The following is a 23017-nucleotide window of genomic DNA, read 5'->3' as shown; positions in this document are numbered from 1 at the left end:
GACGAAGTGAAGTGCATGGTGAGGAGGGTGCACATGGGGAAAGAGCTGGCTGACCTAGCTACAGTGAAGAGCCCGAAGAAGCACTACATGATGAGATAATTATGACTTACGAACAAAAATAATGAACAGTTCAACAACCAGCGAAACTTTGCCTCATTTCTTCCTTTGCTTTTTTTTTTTTACTTAAAATACAAAAGTGTTTGCCGCGTGTGCCCGACAGAGGCCACCCACCCACTTTTTCTCCTGTGGGTACTCTGTACTGTGGGTGCTAGTGTTCTTTGTGCAAAAACGTAATGTGATAACAGGACGAAGCATATATAAAGTATAATTAACTACCGGTCCGCTATTACCCCCCAGAGCCCCGCAGGCTTTGGGCGTTGGTTTGTGCGGTTTTGGAATTGTTTTACCTCCTCCTTGTCAAGATATCAAGAAAGCGTTTTTATGCGACCCCCTGTCATTCTTAGCCCCTCCCTGTTCTGTGAGTAACAGTCCGTGTCACCAAATACCTGTGTACCAGCTTCGTTGAGGGTAGAGGACGGCGACTGGAATCTTTCCGCCCCTTCCGGCCCCAGTTGTGTGAAGGCGCCAGAGGTTGCGGTGTGCAAGTGTTGTCATCAGCTAACGATGGGTCGAAGTCGATCTCGTTCGCCACAGAGAAGAGGTAAGCTGGTATTGTTTCATCCCAAGTTTGACGTAAAAGAAGGTTTTTGCTGGAGAGTTTTTGTACACATTGAGCTAGCTGTGAGACTGCAGAGTTTTTGTACACATTGAGCTAGCTGTGAGACTGCAGATATTAAAAAAAAAAGTGAATGTACTGCAGGTCATACAGCGGGTTGTTGGTCTGTGAACAGTGTGTGTGCTTTTTCTTGAGCTTGCCTGATGCTCCGTTCGTCTTTTCAACCTGCTTCCCCTTCTCGCTCTGGACAGACAGGGCCAGGTCCCGATCCCGCGAGAGGGATGGCCCTCGGGACATTCCGCGGGACCGTGATCCCGATCGAGAGCGCAACAGACTTCCAAGAGGTATGTCATAGGTACCAAGCATTCGCGTTTACGCAGAATTTGTGGATCTAGCCTGCAATCTGCGTTATCCCAGGACGGTGACGGGGGCGGCTTCCTAAGAGACCCGCAAGCTTGCGTTTACAGGTTGCTGCAGCATTATTGTAGACACTTCAGGGAACACTGAAGATATCTAGCAAGTTTGATAAGTTTGTTTCCAACGAAATTCCAACCTGCCTGCAGCCCTCTCAGCTTTTATTTGGCGGCGGGAGATACCTTAGTAGCTGAGAAATAGCAAATTAAACAATGCGAATAAATCACAGAAATAAACATTTCACGGATAACATTTTCTTAGTGAGTGAATGACAAAACAACTGTATGCTATTTGTGTGTGATGATAAAGCTGTCGAAAGCGAGACCATTATACCACCCGCCGCGGTGGCTCAGTGGCTAAGGCGTTGCACTGCTGAGCACGAGGTCGCGGGTTCGATTCCCGGCCGCGGCGGCCGCTTTTCTGATGGAGGCGAAAAGCAAAAACGCCCGTGTGTACGAGATTTCGGCGCACGTTAAAGATCCCCAGGTGGTCAAAATTAATCCGGAGCCCTCCACTACGGCGCGCCTCATCGCCTGCGTTGCGTCGCCGCGTTAAACCCTACAATCGAGACCATTATACCATGTACCGTGTGGTTTCGTAAGTTCCAGTTAATTCAGTTGTGGCCTCCCAACCTCCTGCATCCTTTTCTGCCCCAGACCACAAAACAAAATTTTTCTCGGTGGAGTCTGTCTGTTATACGCTTCGTCGTGTTTTTGAAAAGGAGCATGTAATCGCTTTTAAATACACAAAAAGTTGGCTGCCACTTACATCAAGCCGACCACTCAAGCTCTCAAGCTTCACCACGTGCCGCTAGCAGACCTGGCGATATTGCACACCATGCATGTCTTTATTTGTAGTCTTGACATTTACTATGTCTGAAAGAATTCCCCGAAAAAGAGCAGGGAATGTTATACACATTTAATCGATGCTCTCTTAATACATGATCGAGTCATCTGTCTCTCAGTGAGCATAACACACTGCATCATGCATTCACACGTACATCTTTTAGGGATGACAGAGTAAGTATTTCCATGGTAATTTTCGGTTTCTCTTCATCTTCTAACTCAGGGTAATCTTGCTTGTTCCCTGCACTACTGTTTGGATGACAGAGCCAACCACACAACTAATATCGCAGAGGCAGAGAGCTGACGCTGGTCTGCCTATTCTGTGCTTTCTTTTGGACGCGGGTTCGATTCCTGGTTGCGGCGGCCGCTTTTTTGCTGGAGGCGAGAAGCAAAACAAAAATGCCCGTGTGTACAAAATTTCGGCGCACGTTAAAGATCCCCAGGTGGTCAAAATTAATCCAGAGTCCTCCACTACAGCACACCTCATTGCCTGCGTTACGTCGACGCGTTAAACCCTACAATCAACCAATGTGCTTTGCTATGGGGGGTGTAAGAAGTTTATCAATTTGAAAAAAAGAAAAGAAAACAACAATTCTGGGGTGGTTTGATGCAGGTTTGGTCTAGGCGCTCAAATACTCCACATTTGGTTAATTGGCATCGCCAAGTAAGGCAAATTAGATCAGCGTTAGCACATCGAATTGTTTTCTTTCTGTGCCCATCGCCGCCCTCTCTTGCTATCGGTGTAAGGTCTCATCTTGCACTGTTGATCACGGAGGCTGTGCACATACACACCACCACCTGCATGCAGAGGCACATATCACATCTTTACCACATTACACCATTGTGCAGACACGGCGTGTGTTGCCGTCACCCGTCCTCTTCTTTGCTGGGTGCTCATTCAGTATTAAAGGGACCCAGAAAAGCTTTGTGAAGGTGGCAATCAAATGCATTCAGGTGGTAGAACACATAACGGGGGATTTTTGAGCCAAGTGTGAGCCCTATACGTTGTACGGATAATTTGTAAACGATTTTTGAAGATCGCCTTTCTCAGCCGATGAGCGCGTTGCCGCAGCGAGCCGACCGCGGCTGACGCAACGCCGACCGCGGCTGACGCAATGGCGAGGCGCCCCCCCTGATTCAGCCGATCGTCGGTCGCCGGCAACATCACTGCCATTGGCTTCCGGCTGCTCTTCCTCCTTCCTGCGCGATCCTGAGGCAAAGGCGGGTCTGCAGCGATTGACGCGTGCCTAGGCGCAGGAATGTAGCTAGCGGAGAACAGAAGTCGAGCGTCATGATGTCACATGGCTATTCCGAGTGTTTCCAGCTGCTTTGAAAGAAGCAGAGAGGGAGGAGGAATCGATCGGCAAGGGGGGAGAGGGGCACTTAATTGCTTCTGGTGCAGCTAATACTGAATGTAGATCAATAATTCCAACGGCATTGCATCGCTATATTGGTACTACGCGACAGTAAAGGCCTTTGGTAACTTTTACAGAAGGCTTTTCTGGGTCCCTTTAATATTTGTTGTGCGTTCGTTTGCTCTTGCGGAGGCTTCAGAGTGTGCGCACAGATTGTGAGGCTTCTGAGTATGCAGTCGGATTTATTGTGGCCAACCCTCCTTGTACTTTTGCACTGATAAATTGACTTTAGCAGAAATTATTGCGCAAAAGCAACAAGACCATGCAGTAGGGCCACACTAAAGGCAGTCATGTATTCAGTGCGTACAGCGGCCACAGGATTGGGGCATCGCACTGAAACTGAAACCACACTTTGACCTTTGGTGTCACTGCATATCCTGTCAGTTCAGTTTGCATGATATTGCTTCTAAATTTTTTTTTTGTCAACGCTCAAACATGTAAACTATGTAAACTTCCACTGAACGTTTTTGGAAACTTGCAGAGCTGTACTGTTGCGTCTTTGTTGTGTGTCTTATTTTACTTCTGGTGCAAGTTGCACAGAGTGGCCTGTGGTGGTGATGTGTCGTCATATTTTAGCTGTTTTCTGACTTATCATAGAAATGCTGCTCTCAAGAGTGGGGTATTTGTTGTTTTTTTCAGCGAGGTAATGTATCTACCTAAAACATGTTATATTGGTCTTCATTGTCCTTTTATGCCAACAAAACATTTTCTCCAAAGTGCTTGCATATCTTTGCGTGTTTACGCAAATGCAATGAAAAGAACGCCGGTGCTTCGAAAGTGGCCGGAAATGTTTTTTTTTTATAACGATTGGGAAATATCTTGATAAAGGCTGTCACAGGTGTTTGTGATTAAATTAATTAACCACAAATGCGACGAAAACTTGGGATATCCACATTAGCATTACAGCATAGTGTATTGGAGTACCCCTCTTAAAGTAAAATCCTGCAAAGCACACATGCAAGTAATTGGAGGCTGGAACTTTGGCTAGGCGATAGGTTAGTCACAATTATTTTCACTTCAGCGGTGCCATCTGCTTCATGATAATGTGAACTGAGCATGTCCTTATGTGCTCAGGTTACACATTGTGTATCTGCGTGTATACATCTTAAAAACACAGTTGCAGTGGGTGGGCTCATTGAAAATGCACCGTTACATGTCCTGGTGGACTAAGCACCTTCATCAGGACCTGTGCGCTGCATTTGTTTGTCTTGTCACGAGTGCAGAGGGTTGGTTCGGGAAGGGTGACCACAGGAAGCAATACTGCACAGTTGCTGTTCAGGCATTAATGAGCCGTGTCATTCGAGAGCATGTCAAGGCCAATGCAGGAAGCAATCGTGCCATATCGTAAATACTCCCTGGTGGATCATGCTGCAGAAACAAAACTCCATTTTGGAGTGCACCAACACACGGGAGGGTGATGAACTAAAACATTGTCATGTTGCAGGTACAGATGACCATCATGGCCTAAATAGTAGCAGTACCGGCAGGCTTAAAACAGCATCTCATCCATTTCAAAGCCTATTTCTGCACACAGCAGCTCGTAGGATGTTGTAAATCTCCTCCTTGTGCATAAATTGCAGCCTCTGGGGCTTTCAGTCATACGAGATGACATAGGTAGGCTTTGGAGGAATATAATAGCTGGTTTGTATCATATCATGTTGGTGTGCCGTGGTGGAGTGAGTGGCACGCCTGGGTGATATTAACTGCACAAAAATTCTTTATAACATCTGCAAAAGCCACACTTTTCAGAGCTGCACATGATAGGCCACTTACAAACCCTAGGAGCAGGATGCCAAGGTTGCCGCCCTGTGAAATTTCTGCGAGTTGCAGTCTGATATACGGAAGCCCTCCACCCCAGTGCACCTCGTAGCCCAGGTGTAGCTTCAGTGTTTTAAGCAAACCGTGATAGGAGCAAGCTTGTTTAGGAAAGCACAGCTTTGTGGCAGAAGAGTAATACTGGCTTCTGAGTGCCAAGTTTCTGGGAAAAGTAGGCATACAGGCACATACAAAGTGCCATCTCAGCATTTTTGAGAAGTATAAAATAAATCTATTAGGTGCGGAGTACCTTAGGATCGCAAAAAATCACACAGTCACCGTCAGGATTCGAGTCTGTGTCTGATAGACCAGACAGAGTTAGTATCCGTCATGGTCGGGGCGCAAATCGGATGTCACTCGGGGCACAACTTGGATGTCATTTTGAGTCCCTGTACTCCGCACCCTCGCCATCATCCACGGAGTGGAGATGCTGCCATTTTTTGTAATTGTTCTTATGAGATGGGTCCCGCACTTTTAACATTGGGGCAATAAAAGAGCTCTTCCACATGACTGAAAAAGTTCCGGACTTTGCAGTAAGTATAAAATAAGTGCTAAGTGCAAGAATGGGTGCTCGTATTCTCACAGAGCCATTAACGTAAAACTTTGTGTGCACCACTGCTGCATTATTTCTTGGCTTTTAAGTTTTTTCATTGCGTCATGAACTTTTGCTGCAGAGTTGATGGGGCCGGTAGGAAGTCTTGGGTAACACGGAGCTCAGCAGCACTGCTCTGACAAGCACCAGCCTCTGAAAAGCGGGAAGCAGAGTGACCTGCGAACAGGTGCACGATGTCAGCAGATTCAGTGCAAAGGTGGTATGCTGCACCTATGGTATTTGTAGATGCATAGTTGCTGCTATTGCCTTTAGCAAACCTTTGCATCTGCTTACAACCTTCAGGCAGTCACTTCGTTTTCTTTTGAGCATTTCAAACAGCAGCACACACTGCAAAACGTGCCTGCCTTTTCAGTCATCACAACTTTTGAGATAATGTAGTGCTGTTCTGGTAAGTGCAGATAAATCAACTGCTGCGGTGCATTTCAGGCAATTCTGCCATAATCTGGTTTGTTTTGTCTGCAGTTGTAGATGATGCACAGAACTGGACTGAGCCATGGGGACATGGGCATGTAAAATGCGCATAAATGCATCTAGTTCTTTTAAAATTGCAATGGCTGTACAGTCGCACTTGGTTTGATTTGAAACAGGCAAGTGGCAGGGAGAGTGCATTGGGCAGACTAGCATTTTTAGCATTTTATTTGAAAATGGAAGACAAATTTTTTTGCAGTTTGAAGCATCTCGCCTTTTCTGCTCTTTTTTGCCTTCCGCAAGCATTTGTCAGAGTGCATACGACAGCACACAAGGTTTTGAAGATACAGAGTACCTACTAGTTATTTCATCTCAAGCCCATGGCTTATTGTTACCACCAAATGTCCTGGAAGGCACTCGTAACACCACTTCAATATTGGTAGTCATGTTGAGGTTTTGCATCGAACTGAAAGTTAGGCAGGTTGGCACATATCTAGAAACTTAATAGCGCACAATAACACAGGACACAAGCAAATACAGTGACACAAGCGGTGACTTTCAACTGCAAGGTTTAGTGAAACACGATAGTTATACAGGAAAACACAAACCAAAGATTACTGAAAAATGGAACTGATCAGGGTGTGCTTTTTCTCATGCAGTGTGATGAACGTTTTGCTGATGCAAGTCTCAGCAACCACGTTAATGTTGTATGCTTCCAAATGTTCTCTTACTGTGTGGTCTTTGTGATCGTAAATCACTTCAGTATGATTTACAGGGGGAGGCAAGCACATTACATTTCTTGTGACGAGAGAAAGGCAAAGTTTAATGTTTTCTGCATGCTTTAAGTACATTATTGAACAGAACTGGCTAGGGAGCCAACCTACATGGTATTTGTGGTACCTTCATGTCATGTTTCGTATATTTGCTGTTAACAGTGATACTTACTACACGGTGTTGCAGTACTATTATGCCCACTACAAAATCTTTGCAAACGAGTCATTCCTTGTGGCTGAGATTGCGCATGAGGATCACATTTTATAGTTTATTTTTGAATACCAAGATTAGCCGTAGCACTTACTATGTTATTTTGCGGTCTAATAGAACTCAAGTGTTGTATACGTGTATAGTCATGGACAGATGAAACGCGATCACGAAAATATCAACCAAAGTACACAAATAGTGAGACATTTCTCAATGCAAGTCAAATTGATGCGTGGCTTAAAATAACAGTAACTAAGTTGCAAAACGTGGCTTTCCAAATGTACCAATATTGGACTCTCGTGAGGCGTATTTTCTGTTTTTGCATTTCTGGTTCTTATTTTGCTGTCCGCATTCCATTTGTCCATGACGACATGTTCTGCCGCTAGGTAAAAGTTGTTCCCAATCTTTTTGGTCAACTAAATAGAGCATGCAATGTGGTGGCAAGAACGTGAAATTCATGCAGAACAAAAAAATTAATGTTCACATTAGCTTCGAAACACCCAGTGTGTGGCAGCTTGAATATACTTGTTGCTTTTCTTCTTCAGAACGACATAGGAGCCGGTCCCGATCTTTGTCTCCTAGACTTCGCAACCGTTCACCAAGGCGCCGACCGAGAAGCCGGTACATTCTTTTTGCACCTGCTTCGTGGGCCTAGGTTATGCAGCCTTTCAGCACTGCAATTTTGCTGGGAATGTTTATATTCAGAGCAAAAGAACATAAATTAGTATTCACAACGCTAGTGCCCTTGTGGGGCGTAGTGCTAGTGCAGCTTCACCGTGCATTCTCTTTTTCATTTTCTTTTTCATGGAGCCAGGTGTGTTGCATTGTACAGGCTCTGGACATAGTGGCAACCCATTAGTAGAGCCCCTTACTTTTTGCGGTGGAACATTTCAAATTCTGCGATTCTAGATAGGGGAATCTGCAAAATTCCGCGACAACATTGAAACGGCATAAGGTACATGTAGCAGTTCATTTATTACGTAGACACATCAGACTCCTTACATGCTAGATTTTATTTACAACTGAAGAAAGCTGTTGTGGCTGAGCATCTGGTGATGCTTTGTGCTTTCTTCACCAAGAGAATAGCACGATGTCACCATAGCGACTGAACGACTTTTCTCTGTCAACAGAATTGATTGGCACCAACAGGTATTTAAGGGCAATGGAAGAAAGTGTTGGACTCGGGTGTTCCATCCTAGCCCAGAAAGCCAGGACATCAAAATCTCCACCTGGCTTTTCTTGTTTAGAAAGAAATGGTGCTAAGTCCCTGTCACTAGACTTGAGGTCTTGGGCAGACTTCAGGTACACTTGCCATTTAGCAGCTAGGCCTATAAATCCAGGAACGGCCCCAAAATTTGATCTCTACTCTGAGAGACACCCAACTTGCTGGAAATCCAAGCACCTCACACTCTTGAAGAACTTTCAAGTGTAAGAGTTCTCCAAGTATACTAGCGCCTTGCTAGCCGCTTTTCTCATTGCACCCTTCATTTGTTTTTATAATCTGACAGGCCTTGTCGTGTGCAATGTTCTCTTTCTGTGGCTGTGGCTAAGCCCCTTCATTCGGGTGGAGGCTGCACCAACTAGACACTTTTATTATTTGATTATTTGATAAGGTAGGAATACGCAGATGCAAATTAAAATTTTCAACAGTAAAAACGTTGCAGACAATTAATAGAAACCATTTTGCTATTACTAATAGAAAATACCACTTTTCCGCCACATTTCACCGAATATATCGTTTTGGGGACGTAGCACCACACTTTTGACGGTGTTTTTTTTTTTTTTTTTTTTGAATTCCGCAAAAACACTGCAATTCCGCGATTTTTCGCGGAATTGCGGAATCGCGGAAAGATAGGGGCTCTACCCATTAGCATTGCAAATACTTGTGCGGTAATGTGAGCACCGTGAGCCTCATCTGCACATTGCAATGCCAGCCTCGATGGCTTGGTGACGGGAAGGTGGGGCTGTTGAACATGAGGTCACGGGGTGAATTTGCCGGCAGCAGCCGTAGCCGACTCTTGGCAGTACTGTACCAATGGCTTTGCAGCTGTCGGCACTCGGTAGGGCTGCAATACAGTAGCTGAACGATTTTTCGGACCTGTAGGGGAACGAAAAATAGTCCGAATAAAAGAGCAGTCCGAAAAATCCATGAGTCATTACTCCTGTGGGACAACTGGCAGTTACTCGGGAGAGTCCGAAATATCCAGCAAGTCTGAATTTTTCGAGTCCGAAAATCGGTCGGCTACTGTAGTTGACAATCAGTGGTAGTGTACCACCAGTTTCTGGCTGTTGATAGTAATGGTAGTACAATCGATAAGCCTCCATCACTAGTCAGTGTTAGTCCACTAGTCATAATTCACATCACTAACTACCTTAAATGTTAAAGAATGGTAAACTGCAAAATTACTGTCATGAAAACAGTCTGACCAAAATGGGATTTAGTGTCTAAAAATGGTTGTTATTTGTTATTTGATTATTCTTATCAGCAGTGCATTCTGACACTCCATCTTTAAATCGTGCAGGAAATATAGCTGTTTCAATACTTTTGTGAAAGAAGAAGAAAAGCAAGCTTGTGTTCTGAATTAGGAAGGCTGTAGTTCATAGGTGCTGTGTGTCCTGATTTTCTGGGCATAAAATTGCAGCACGAGAGGGTCAACTCGGAACAACCGTGCACATTTATCTGTGTCGTGTACACTGGCCTTGTGACCTCCCAGTTTACGCTGTTTTAATTGCGAAACCTTTTTTCTTCAGCTGTTCGTGAGAGGACTTGTGGCTTCATTGGGAAGCAGTGCAGTGAAGACTAACTTTGCCACTTTAGTGGGGTCATTTTTTAGAGCCTTATGTAAGAACTATAATCTTGTTTTCGTCTTTATTAAAACTTTTAAAAGAAGCAATTTTTTTAGTTATTATTGAGAAGTGATTGGGTGTGTGTATACAAAAAAAAAAAGCTTAGATTCATCCAGTCTTAGCAAAAGATGATTATTGGAAAGAAGTTGAAAGCACATGCTTTACAAAGGCTGTAAAATTTACTTGAAAACAAGTGTCCTTGTTTAGATAATGAGGACCAGTATTCCTGCTAGTTGGAGCTATTGGCATTAGTTATAATTCATGTGCAGCGAAGTGGCACTAAACAGTGCCATGTAAGCTTTGGAGGATAAGGCTTCAGAAATGAATTCGACTGCGAGTTCATTGTTGTGTGACATAAGCAACTTTCATCTGGTTTCAGGAGCAATTCTCAACACTGAACTGGCCCGCATAATCACGTTTCAAGTGTCCTAAATTGGCTATGCATAGAAGAATACTGCTGAGGATATGTGTAAAATGTACGTAAAAAAATGAAACGAACATATTTTGCTAATTGAACAAATCATTAGCTTTACATCTGCTGGTTTCACTTCCTTTTTAAAACAGCGCTGCTTGCAATATGGAAGAGTCATGTTGAAGGGAAATCTACGAACAGTTGAAAGTGTCCCCTTGATCTTCATACTCCTTCTATTAAGAGTGTTGTCTTAACAAGGGGGATTAAGGCTACCCGCCGCGGTGGCTCAGTGGCTAAGGCGTTGCGCTGCTGAGCACAAGGTCGTGGGTTCGATTCCCGGCCGCGGCGGCCGCTTTTCTGATGGAGGCGAAAAGCAAAAACGCCCGTGTGTACGAGATTTCGGCGCACGATAAAGATCCCCAGGTGGTCAAAATTAATCCGGAGCCCTCCACTACGGCGCGCCTCATCGCCTGCGTTGCGTCGGCGCGTTAAACCCCACAATCAATCAATCAATCAGGGATTAAGGCTGGGTCAACTCTCCCATTTGAGCCGCTGCGGATCATATTTTCAAGTGAAGGAAAAGTGAACAGTGGGACACAGCACCGTGTTCACCATCCTCCGAGGAAGATGCGCGTTGGGTGCATAACCATGCTTGAGCGATTTGGCTGTCTTGCAAACCCCAATTGCAACTGCTGATGCTAATGCTAGTAGGCCGAACTCACCTTGGTGTCATAGTGCCTGTATTTTCTCCTGCTGATTGCCATTTTTAGCCGCTGCTGGGGTTGCTTTTCTGTTGGGGACAAAACTGACTGCGTACACATCAGTAAGCACACATTAACGCAAAGCCAAATAGTCAGATTCATCTGGAGCCATTTTCAATGGCACCTCTGCTTAAATCTGCTTTACATGAAATCCGGCAATTTGGAGCTTTAAAAATTTTGTTTGAAACTTGTGTTGCATTAGCAGCTATAAGCTTGCTTTATATTTTAAAAAAGTTTTAACTTTCCCCATCTCCTGCTGTAGATCCCCAAGAAGACGCTCTCGGTCTCCCAGGCGGAGGTCAAGGAGCAGGTGAGCCATTACTATGCAGAATCGTGAGTCACCTCAGTGAGCAAGAAATCGGGCGTCGTGTGTTGCGAGGAAAGAATGGCACACAAAGTGGCCAACGGCAGAAGAATAGAAGTAATGTAGTTGAGCCGAAAAAGAAGATTGAGCAAATTTTGGTTTGGGTGGGTATGGAACCCAGAAGCTATAGGTATCAAGATGAGCGCACATCCCCAACACCACTGCAGCTGGAAACTCCAGTGAACTAGAGGCGCACCTAGTGAATGTGTTGTCACTTTCAACTTGGAAACATGTACCTTGAACTACATGAGTTATATGTGCATGCCAAGTACGGAAGTAGCAATTAGGCGGTTCGATTACTTGTTTGGCGATTTGAGCACAATTATAAGCTGAGTCATAGTAATGGGGAGAAAGAGAGACGAAGACATGTTCACCAACTGAACACTCTTGCTCTTGTGCTTACTACGTCATGATTCCCAGGTGTCGTCATAATTTTTTAACTTCATGGTTAACATTTTTAATTGTGAGACGCACGTCTTCTTGCTTTGTTGCCTTTTTTTTTCCCCCTGTTTAGTGCACTAGCATTTTCTTGACACATTTTTTGGTAGTCTGGTGTGTTCTTGGTTATTTCCATTTTGGCTTCATGTTACTAAGGGTTGTGTGGTGATTTTATTTGCACGTTTTGAGTTTTGTTTTATACTGAGTGTTCTACTTCAGTTCTTTTTTATTTTAGTGTGTCCTTGTATGTGTTTGTGTGTGTGCGACTATTCTAGATTTTGAATTTTATGCAGTTCACAGTAAGTTTCAGTATTGAAGTTTACTATTTTCACATTTCAGTTGTAGCTGAATACTGATTTAAACTATCATCATTCGAGTGCATTTCAGCATTTTCTGCTGCCAGAAGTACTTCTAGGGCCCAAAAAAGCCATGTAAAGTGGCCTCTCTCTCTTATGTATGTGTGTGTGTGTGTGTGTGCGCATGTGTGATTTTTTTTTTTTTCTTACGGTAACTTGGAATGGCCTCACTAGGCATGCTTTTTTTTTTTTTTTTTTAAGATTTCACGGGGACGTGCTTTTTTAATTTATTTCGATGCAGCTTCTTTTAGGTCCCCAGGTGCAGCTTCTGACTAAATAAGTGCCTGCAATCATGTCTGCATCAGTAATGTGGGGTGCTCGGTTTTGTAAAGTCTTACTGTTGTTCAGCTCTGGTTTTGTTACTTTTCAATACTGTAAAGTGGTGATGTGTGGTTCTCTGTGTTGGGCTTGCAGGGAACGCAAGGAGAAGGTGGAAACTCCTGGAGCACTTCCAAAATTCCTTTTGGACCGGCCACCTATCACTGGTACGTGGCGTGGTATGGCTTTCTTCACTTGAAAGACAGAAGTACTCTTGACAGGCCAGGGTATGCCCCAATATGATCCCTTTGCCTTCTTCTGCAGACAAGGACCTGGAAGGAAAGACGGAAGAGGAACAAGAGATGATGAAGCTGATGGGATTCGGCAGTTTCGATTCATCCAAGGTGCCTGTTTTTGCTTTATTGATGGATGTGAGTAGTAGTGCAGGGGGAGGAATGAGCATCTCGTAGGTTGTTTTCCCTTCCGTGATTGCCTGGATGAGAGTTGTTATTGGGGACTTGCAACAAGCAGATTTCATTTATAATATAATGTATAGTGGTTACAGTGCCGAATATTTTTCCTTCCCCAAACAAGTTTAACTCATTTAAATCTGCGGCATGTAGCGGTGGACTTACCTCTTTTGTCCCAAAACAGTGTATTATGTGTGTGTGTGTGTGGGGGGGGGGGGGCTTTGACAGCAGTTTTTTCTTTTTTTAAAGCGAAGCTTTAGTGTTCTCATTGATGGCGTCTAACGTGAAAATGCCCAAGTGAAAGAGAAAAAAAAATGCTTCCCTTGGCCGGAATCGAACCTGGGTCCCTTGCGTTATGAAGCCGGCGTCTATCTGATTGCTCAATTTTGACATGGTCGAAGTGGTTTGGGAAAATTGGACAACAACCAAAGAATCTCTCACAAGAAAGCTTTCTGTTGAACCACAGTAGTCGTTTGACAAGGCGTGCATGATTTTTGTTTTTATGTGCAGGCATTCTTTATGGGACATGCACTTTGGTTGCATGTTCTAGTGCTGTTCATGTTTGATTTAAATATTTCTAGGTATTCAGCTCGGATTTTTTTTTTTTTTTTTAGCTAGATGCAGATCTGTTAGCATTAGCACCCTGGCCATGTTTTTTTTATGAGGCACAGTGAGCAGTTGCAGTAAATGTGGTGGTGTATAAGCTTTTTGGGCAAAATTCTGCCAGGACAGCAGTTCAGCTGTATAGGCACGCACTAATTCCATTTCGGCCTTAGCCAGTCAGTGTGTCTTAAAAAAAAGGAAGGAATGAATAGCAGCATACACTTCTTTTGCATTGTCTTGCCACCAGTTGAAAGGAATTGTAACCAAGTACAGTAATGTAGTTGATATAGTGACAACTCTGGAATTTTCTCTGCTGCTTGTAGCCTTTGTCTCAAGGTTTTTTGTCTTTGTGTCTGGTGTGTACGAACTCGCAGGGCAAGCACATACCTGGTAACAACGTTGGGGCCGTGCATGTCATTCAGAAGCGGAAGTATCGGTGAGTGGAACGGTTGTTTAGTATGTTGTGCGAGACTTGAGTGACCAAGGTATACACACGTGACACTGTTTTTGTTCTCCCCCAGCCAATACATGAATCGGAAGGGAGGCTTCAACCGCCCTCTGGACTTCGTCACATAGTTTCCTGGTATGGTGCTCCCCTTGAAATACTTTTGTTTTGGCATGTCTATTTCAATATTCACTTGTTGGGTTCTACAGCTGTGTGTGTTGCCATTCCTGTGTGGGGTATAGCGTTGTCCACTGCCCACATTTAGGGTACATTCCAGTTAGTGCAGTAGATGGCTGCGTATTCTCTAATCTAAGGAATTGGCATACTACACTTCTGCCATGTTTGCGGCTGTAGAATGGGTCAGATAAGCCTGCCAGCACTGCTTAAAATCATACGGTTCACTAGCCGAGGCGTACACAATGGCTGAATGCCCTCCGCGTCATGGGAGACGCTCAACTGGGAAGCGCTTCGCCCCCACCTTTGGAGCTTTCCTGGCTCGTCTCTGTGTGGTAAGAGGCGTGCTCACACCAAGCCGACAGTCAGCTTATTCGGCACTGTGCCCGCAAGCTGTCAGTGTCAGTCTGCACGCAGTCTGCCAACTTGCTCGTGGAAAATGAAGGTTGCAGTGCAGAATGTTGAATGCAGTATAGAAAACATTGCCTAAATAAAAAGAAAGTAAGAAAGCAAAGAAAGCTTGATACAGTCTACAAACCAACAAACTAAAGCCCGATCTTCCTGGCACAAACCTTGTCAGGCTTAGTTTTGACTGAGCGAACTAATTGCGACGACCTGCCGGCGGCTGGCAGACTGACTCTGATGGAGGGTCGGCGAGCCGTGCAGTAGGCGCAGCCAAGCCAAGCCTGCAAGAGTAAGCGTCCCACACGAACTGCCGTGGGAAATCGGCACGGAGATGCAGAGAAGAGAACAGCACCCGCCGCGGTGGCTCAGTGGCTAAGGCGTTGCGCTGCTGAGCACGAGGTCACGGGTTCGATTCCCGGCCGCGGCGGCCGCTTTTCTGATGGAGGCGAAAAGCAAAAACGCCCGTGTCTACGAGATTTCGGTGCATGATAAAGATCCCCAGGTGGTCAAAATTAATCCGGAGCCCTCCACTACGGCGCGCCTCATCGCCTGCGTTGCGTCGGCGCGTTAAACCCTACAATCAATCAATCAATCAATCAGAAGAGAACAGCACTTTTGAATTGATTTTTCTACTAAATAATTTTGCGTAAACGCACCTAGAGTGGTTGAAACATGGCGTAGGGCCTCCAGACTTCAATTTGCACAAGTAATTCCACAATGCATGAAAGAACCAGCAAAAAAAGACGCAGGACATGAGAAGAAGGAACACAAACACGGTGCTGGGTGTTTGTTTATCCAGCGGCATGTGTGTGTTCCTTCTTCTTGTGTCTCGCGTCTTTTCACGGGCTCTTCTATGTACAGTATGAAGCAATCTGCCGGCACTTCACTCTCTTGAATCCCGCAATGTTTACAAAACACTTCATTGACCTTCTAACTCCATCTGTTGTGTGACCCGAGGTGTGATGCCGGTGGGCATGTAGTGCGAATCTATTGGTTACATCGACTTTGCTGTGTGGTCTCACTTAGTTTACCTGTGCGGGGCCTGTGCTTTCACTGGCAGTCTTGCGCTGGTGTGGTCAGAATATTGCAACGTGTTAAAATTCTTTAAAGCTGCCATAGAGCACACTTGTGCTATACAATAAAACTCTGAGTGGAGGCGTCTCGTTATGAACTCTGCTCCATTTTTAAAAAGACATACCGCACACTTTTGTTTAATAGATGCTATACTGGCATTACTTTGGAGTGAGTGCTTAATTGCGCCATATTATGGTGTGCCCCTGTGACTTACTTGGAAGAACGGCCAAAAATGAGCACTGACTCGTGAAGAAACTGGAACTTTGGAATCGCTGATCAAACGTAGTAGATCCTAGCAAAGTGGCGGGTGCAATTTGTTTGCAATTCTTCAAAGGCTGTCTCACCATTCCTAGAGCCACTGAAGAGATGGTGCAACATCCCTGCAGCTCCTAAAGCCATTAGCTGTGTGTTCCTGCAATTCATGTTGGTTTGTCAATTGCTTTATATATTGTGTGGGCAGGTGTTCTTATGCGGCCTATCCCAACTCTCTGGCATAGGCAACCCCACCAGCTCCCGGCACGTTAACCACGTGGCAGTCGTACGAGCGAGGTTTTCCGGTGTGGGAACAGAGTAGACAGTAGTGCCGAAGCGCAGTTGTTTGGGACCTCCAAAAACGTGGGCACGAAGCTCACAGCGGTTCACCTGATATGGCACACCTTTACCGTCTTGTGTTCGTCTCCTTCAAGGGCGCTTTTGCAGATCTCCCAGTTCGCACGGGGACGGTCTGTCCAGCAGTAGTGCCACCTTGTTGGAACTAACTGAACCTGAGGCGACAGGGCCCAGCCAAACCTCACTGGGAAAGCGACCCACTGATGATGATGATAATGGCTAAAGGCTTCCCCTTTGGATTGGGGTGATGGCAAATGTCATGGCATTTGCACAAGTAATTAGTTTGCTACTGCTAATCCTTTTTTTTTTTTTTTTTTTCCAACTGCAACTCTCAATTCTTTTTTCTGTATCCGCTGAAGCTAATACCTCTGTCAAACGTGCCTATTTAATTGCACTTACGCCGAGTGCACTCGAGCTCCCCGAATGACACTTTGGCTACGCGCTGCTAAACGGCGAAATAAAGTGCCCTTGGCCACGATGTCAGTGACAATAGCTGGCGTAAATATTCGGCAATATTACTTGAAATTCGCACTCTTTGTCACGTGAGAAATAATGTAAAAACGTGATTGTTTTTACATTGTTCAACACTTCAATCGGTGCCTCTCACATGTCCACAAAGAACGCCGTCGGAACGACGACTGAGCACCGGTAGTCATATCTTCACTGTTATTCCCTGCACAGTAAATCACAGCAGCATTATCATCGAGGGAAGGTTATTAGGAAGCGTGGATTACAACACAAAAAGGCTGAAACGGGAACACAACCACAACGGCACAATAAACCATTTATGCGAATGCTGCAGAGAACAGCTTCCATGGAGCAACAAACACCCCGCCAGGCGGTGTTCAAACATCGTTGGGTGCGAGATTATTTGTCTTTTGTGTTTTGTAAAAATAAGTTAACAATATATCCATAATTAACGGTGAACATGAATTAAATTCATCTAAACACACGTTTTATTTATTTTTATTTTATTTTTTCCTCATTTTCGGACCCCTGCTGATGAGAGCACTCACTCAGCGAGCCGGCCTGGGTAAAGCGTGTTTCGGGAACACACTTAGCTTAAAGTGTGTTCCATGGAAAGTGTCATTTGTGTTTGCCGTTTAGCTGCACCCAAATGACATTTTAGCTGAGTACACTCCGTGGGAGTGCACTTAAGGGCACAGGGTAAAGTGAAATTTTGAAAAAATGACTTTTTGTTTTTCTTCGCAATTAAGGAAGTTCAATTCCTTGTGCACGTTTTCCATATTCACACTTGCCTTAAAAAGTCTTATTTCTCGCTAAAAAGCAGTTTTCCTGTAAGCAAGTAGTAAGTGCCCACATCCTCTTAAGAATGTTCTCAGGGTGTATTGTCATTTTTTTTCATCAAAAAACTTCCAGTTTCAGATCAAAATGCTTTTCTGGAACCAGCTGTATTAAGAAATTGCTTAGCAACCATTGCATAGCTGATTTTTCAGCGAGGGCAATCCAAAGACCCTGTTGCACGTTTTTTCCACATTTGCCCTTCGAAGCTGCGCACAAAAAACATGTTTTTTGGGCTTCACACTCTAATGATTGCAACATTGGATGCTGTTCTTTCATTAAATGATGAAGCAACGCATGAGCCAGCATTTTGAAATCATTCAGACCAAACCCTGGGCGCAACACCACCATCAAGTGGCTTAAAGAGGTTGACCACAAGCAAAACACTTTGTGAACAGATCTGTACAAGGGTGCACAAAATAGTCAAGGAAGGACAAATGACTGGGTGAAAAGCAAAAAACTGACTTTGACAGTGATTATGAAGCTGGTGCTTTTTAAATAAATGGCTCCATTGGTGTTTCTGGCAAAAAAGTATTGTTTTTCACCTCATTTTTTACTTTAAACTCAATTATCTCAAAACAATCTTTTTTCTTACATAGGTACCATTATTTCCTATATCTTCCAAGACAACGAGCTGATTTTTTCCCCCTGTCATCTACATAACTTGTCACACCTGCTGTACTAGAATTGAAAATATGCACGTAAGAGTTTTTTTGGTACACAACTTTTAATACTAAAATAATGCCAAAATTTAGGTACTAACGGACAAAAAATTATAAAAAACTGAATTTTTTAAGAATGTTCATAATTCTAGTACAGTTAAAAGAGCACAAAATTTGAAAGAAAATGATATATACGTTAAGCAGATACCTTTATTAGATGCCGAGAAAAGTGTACCTCAAAATGGCAAAAAATGCATGGAAAGTATAGGGCTTACCCTGTGCCCTTAAATAGGCACGTTTGACAAGGGTACAACTATGGTTGTGGCGGCTCTGTAATGTCCCTTTCCTGCCTTCTTTTTTTTTTTTTTTTCTCACAAAGACTTATCATTAATACGTCCCTCAACTGTAACTAAAATCCTGTGCTTCAGGAAGGTGGACTTTCTTTCCATATTAGGCTGGATGGATACTTTGTAATTTCGCTAAGCGCTCGATTGTTTCGGAATCTTCTCCTTGGCATACGCAGGAGTCATCCTGTGGCGAGTGTTTTCTCACATAGATTCTCGTCCCCAGGCAGCCATCTCGGGCCTCAAAATGCAACCAACTCCCCTTACTCTTATTGTAAAAATGTCCTTCCTTGGTCCTTTGTTCACCTGCTTCATAGACTCGCACTTTTCGGTGTCCATCTTTTACACCATTCCCGTTTCCTGTACTTTCTTTTTAACAACCCTGCTAGTCAGTTTTCCCCAGTAATTATATTTATTTAGTCGGCTTCCTCGTCTTTAACCATGGCGCGTCCACATTTTCAAGGCACGGGTACTGTCCACTCTTTCCATTTCTTTGACAAGCCATAGCACAGCAGTGTGTCGCCTGGCATCACATGCTGGGCGCGTCGTCTGCTAACCGCCTGAGCACGACTCTCGTCTCTTCATGACAGCAGACCCTGCACCGGGAATGCGGGTTTCAGCAATTCCCACAATAACCACAAAGCAACTTTTTTTATTTGAAACGCCACGAGTTTTTGCGGCAAGCCCACAAAACTATTCCAATTTTTGGTTTATTTGCTCAACATCAGTCCCACAAGTTAGGCTTGTAGCATCATGAGTTGAGTGGGGGAAAGTAGCTGGTGACTCCTCGCCCTTCTGTTTTTGTTGCCATTTTTGTTACAACTGGCACAGGTGTTGTGTGTTGTCAATACAACCTGCCATGGTGGCTCAATGGTTAAGGCGTGCTGATTAGCACGAAGACATGAGTTCAATCCGAGCGGGAGTGGAAGGTTTACAAACGGAGGCGAAAGTTGAAAATGCCTGTGTAAAGATTTCAGTACACGTTTAGATTCTTGGGTGGTCTAAAGCCATCTGTAGCCCTGCAATATGGTCTGCCTCGTAGCACAGGTGCATCTTCAGCATGTAAAACACCTCTAAAGATGTTTTTTTTTTCTCAATAAAGCTTTAAGTGGGCTACTCGGTGCATCGTACTTAAAATAGTTTTGCTGGTAAGTATCAAAGGGAGACAGCACAAGATGACAATGCACATTGTCAGCTCAGTAAAGCTATTTTCGGAGCTATCTGCAATGTGGGCGACTGGTTGTCGATGCAAAGGAATGTTGTGCTACTGCATTTAGGAGTGCTTTGAAATAAAGGGTCCGATGAACTTTCTAATTGCCAGGAATTTATTCCAGAAAATGGCTGTGAAAGTTGCTGTATAAAGTGTCCTGCCAGAGTAAATGCTTCAGGACCACTATCATTTTTAATGTAACTAAGTATCAATTACTTTGTACAAAACTAATGCTCGGCTATTCCAGAATTGCATGAATCTTACATTATACTCAGGTCTTGTGGTGTCGCAACCAGAAAATCGAACACGTACTCCGTGTGTGCATTGCTTTTTAGCACGCATAAGCTCATGGTGCGCACTTTTTCTTCCCTCGCATGCAGAGGTCGGGCGTTGGACGCTGTGGCTGGTCACACAAATGTGGTCCTGTCACTGTGCCCCAGGGACGTGCTGCGAAGTGTCGAGTTGCGGCCAGCCGAACAGCGTTGCAACCTGCCCCCACGGGTGACGGGCAAGTCTGTGGAGGGGCATTTCTCGAGCGACGTGTCTTGGGCAAGCCGGCTAGACTGTTGGCTGAGGCCCCAGGACGCTGCTGGCTTGGGGCAGCCCAGCAGGCAGGCGAGACAGGTCATTGCGCCCCGGCGGAAGCTGTCGTTAAGCCAGCAGTAAATGAAGGGGTTGTAACACACACTGCTCATGGCCAGCCAGTGGAAGAAGATGAACAAGCTCGAGTTGTGCCGGTCGGGCCCATCATGGTCGCGGAAGTGCACTACCAGGTGGTACACATTGAGTGGCAGCCAGCAGATGGCAAAGCAGAGGACCACCAGAACGAGCATCTTGAGTGATTTGTGCTTGGAGCGCGTGTGCCAGGCCTGCTGTTCGCGCGTGAGTGCACCCAGCGCCTTGCGTGTCCAGAGCGTACGGCTCACACGGCAGTACATGTAGGCTGTGAGCGCCAGCGGCAGCACGTACTGTGTCAGGAAAGTGGCCAGGGTGAGCCACCTGCGGAACTCTGCTGAAGGTGCTGGGTACTGGACTTGGCAGCGCACCAGCAGCCGGTATGTGAAGAGGGACACCACTCGGTTGAATACGGCATGCGGCAGCGACAACATGCCGGCCAGTGCCCAGATGCAGGCTACGGCCCGGTGTCCTGGGCATAGGTGCCGCAGCCGCAGTGGGTAGACGATGACACTGTAGCGGTCGCAGGCGATCCACGTCATGCTGAGTGTGGACACATAAACAAAGGTCACCTGCAGGAAGGGCGCCAGGTAGCAGAGGGCCTCGCCAAAGGGCCAGTTGTCCAGCAGAAAGCGCGAGGCACTCAGGGGAATGGTCAGCGTGGTCATGAGCAGGTCGGACACAGCCAGGTTGGCGATGAGCACGTTTGTCTTGGTGTGCATCTTGCGAGAGCGGAGCACTACGTGGCACACGAGTGTGTTGCCAAACACCGACACCAGCACGACGAGGCCGTAAAGCACCACGACGAGCACATCTCGCGGCTGCTGCAGAAGCGGCTGTGACTCCATAGATAGGTTCCGCAGAAGTGAGCATAGCATGCTGAGGTTGCCAGTGGCCGTGCCAGCGCATGGATCCTCGGGCATTTGTAAACGGGTGGTGAGCCATGGTGGCGACACTCTATCCCCATCGTCCATGCTCGTTCTGTGGAGTGCTGGTCTCGGCCTCTGGCCCCCGACGTCCAGTCCTGCGAAAGCACAGCCTGTAGTGTTTGATTCTTGCAAGACAGTCCCTCATCATGCTCGACATGAACAGTGAAATACAATGTTATTTGAAACTGTGGCAACGAGTCTCTGGATCTGCCTCGTGTGAAACTTCTGTCTGTACATTTTCAAATAAAGCAAATAGCAACACATCAAAATTCAATGCAGACTTTCATGCTTTAAATCTACAGATTAATGGAGCAGCGAAAAAAAAAAAAAAAAAAAAAGGAAGCTGTAAATGGGAGTAGTCAGATAATTCAGAGGGTCATCTCCGCACATATCCTCTGTATATGTTCTCGTTGGAGTCCTTTCATTAAAGGGTGTTTAATTGTGTGGAAAATGGGTCATTCACAGCCGGTGCTTTTTATGATTGGTTTCAGAGCGACAGCTCTATACAGGTAGAAATTCAGAAAACGCCTCATAGCTATGCCTTGCTCACTGGCTAAGCTGTGCTGCTGAGTTCAAGGATGCGGGTTGATCTCGGCCGTGGTGAGTTTTTCAGGTGGAGGCGAAAAACGGGAACACCCGCGAGTCAAGATTTTGGCACACGTTAAATATTTCGAAGTGAGGAAACAAGTTGGAGCTCTCCAGGGGTGAAGGGGTGAGGCATTAGGGCCAACGACACTCTGGTCATGTGTCCTTGGCGGCTTTCCACGTGGCTTTTTTTTACGCACATGAAATGTTCTGTACGGGGTACGTCATGGTGAATGTTAAGCATTTTCTGGAGTCTTCGCGGTGACACGTCGGAGACCGTGTACCCCGGTCCGCTTGTCATATTTTCCGAAGGAAACCAAGGTGAAAATGACTTGAAAAAGAAATATGGGGAAGATTGAATCTTGAGGAAGCGGGGCCTGAGAATTAAAACGAAATGAAAGTAAATGTGAAACATGCAATGAAGGTTGGTGCGGAGGAGCTAACAGCCTGTATTGGGGGGAGGGGTGCAAGTGGAAGGAGGAAGGGGGGGGAGGGGGTAGCTCAGGTGTCCAATAATGGGCGAGACGAATGGGTCGTCGCGATTTCCCTTGGTTGCACCAGATTCCTTCAGTGCTTGAACCTGAAATCGGGTGTTGATAGCTCATATTTTGACCGTTGACTTTCTTTCATCGTGCCCAGCGACGCAGCCAGCACATGGCAATTGCGCGAAGATGGCGATATATGGAAAGGGCGTATCCCATGCAGCCCCGTGTTATTAAACTAAAAGAACAACGGACGAGTAGCTTGTCGAACAAATTATGCAAAAAATAGAACAGTTATGTAGGCATTTATTTTATTTACCTAACTGTTAATCAGGTAAATCTACGTTGTTTTAATTCATTCACCTGTAAGTTAATAGCAATATAAATGAGTATTTGCGTTGCGTACATAAATAAAGTGGATAGCCTTGTGTTCATTTTCTTTCTA

General features: G+C 45.2%; 2 protein-coding genes across 2 annotated transcripts; one reads left to right on the top strand and one right to left on the bottom strand.

Annotated features, from left to right (window-relative positions):
* The first annotated feature begins 146 nt into the window (after positions 1–146).
* LOC144156130 (uncharacterized) lies at positions 147–21779 on the top strand. Its single transcript, XM_077687956.1, has 9 exons — positions 147–661; positions 928–1020; positions 7713–7788; positions 11450–11497; positions 12760–12830; positions 12928–13007; positions 14051–14112; positions 14198–14259; positions 20282–21779. The coding sequence occupies exons 1-8, from the start codon at positions 625–627 to the stop codon at positions 14250–14252; spliced, it is 522 nt and encodes a 173-aa protein (XP_077544082.1). The 5' UTR covers positions 147–624; the 3' UTR covers positions 14253–14259; positions 20282–21779.
* On the bottom strand, positions 20148–21594 carry LOC144156127 (G-protein coupled receptor 83-like). The gene has a single exon (XM_077687955.1). It carries the CDS (start codon positions 21548–21550, stop codon positions 20309–20311), a length of 1242 nt encoding a protein of 413 aa, XP_077544081.1. The 5' UTR covers positions 21551–21594; the 3' UTR covers positions 20148–20308.
* Positions 21780–23017: the final 1238 nt, after the last annotated feature.

This window comes from Haemaphysalis longicornis, unplaced genomic scaffold (genome assembly GCF_048455015.1).
Source record: "Haemaphysalis longicornis isolate Haplotype H1 unplaced genomic scaffold, Haemaphysalis longicornis Haplotype H1 scaffold_1, whole genome shotgun sequence".
Lineage (NCBI taxonomy): Eukaryota > Metazoa > Arthropoda > Arachnida > Ixodida > Ixodidae > Haemaphysalis > Haemaphysalis longicornis.
Note: the sequence above shows the minus strand (reverse complement) of the source record. Positions and strands in the feature narration are given on the sequence as shown.

What these genes read in the sequence shown, in the direction of transcription:
- LOC144156130 (XM_077687956.1), top strand. Translation starts at nt 625, where the DNA reads ATGGGTCGAAGTCGATCTCGTTCGCCACAGAGAAGAG. An exon ending in GCGCAACAGACTTCCAAGAG is followed by an intron (nt 1,021 to 7,712) that starts GTATGTCATAGG and finishes TTTCTTCTTCAG; the next exon opens with AACGACATAGGAGCCGGTCC. An exon ending in GCAGTTTCGATTCATCCAAG is followed by an intron (nt 13,008 to 14,050) that starts GTGCCTGTTTTT and finishes ACGAACTCGCAG; the next exon opens with GGCAAGCACATACCTGGTAA.
- LOC144156127 (XM_077687955.1), bottom strand. Translation starts at nt 21,550, where the DNA reads ATGGACGATGGGGATAGAGTGTCGCCACCATGGCTCACCACCCGTTTA.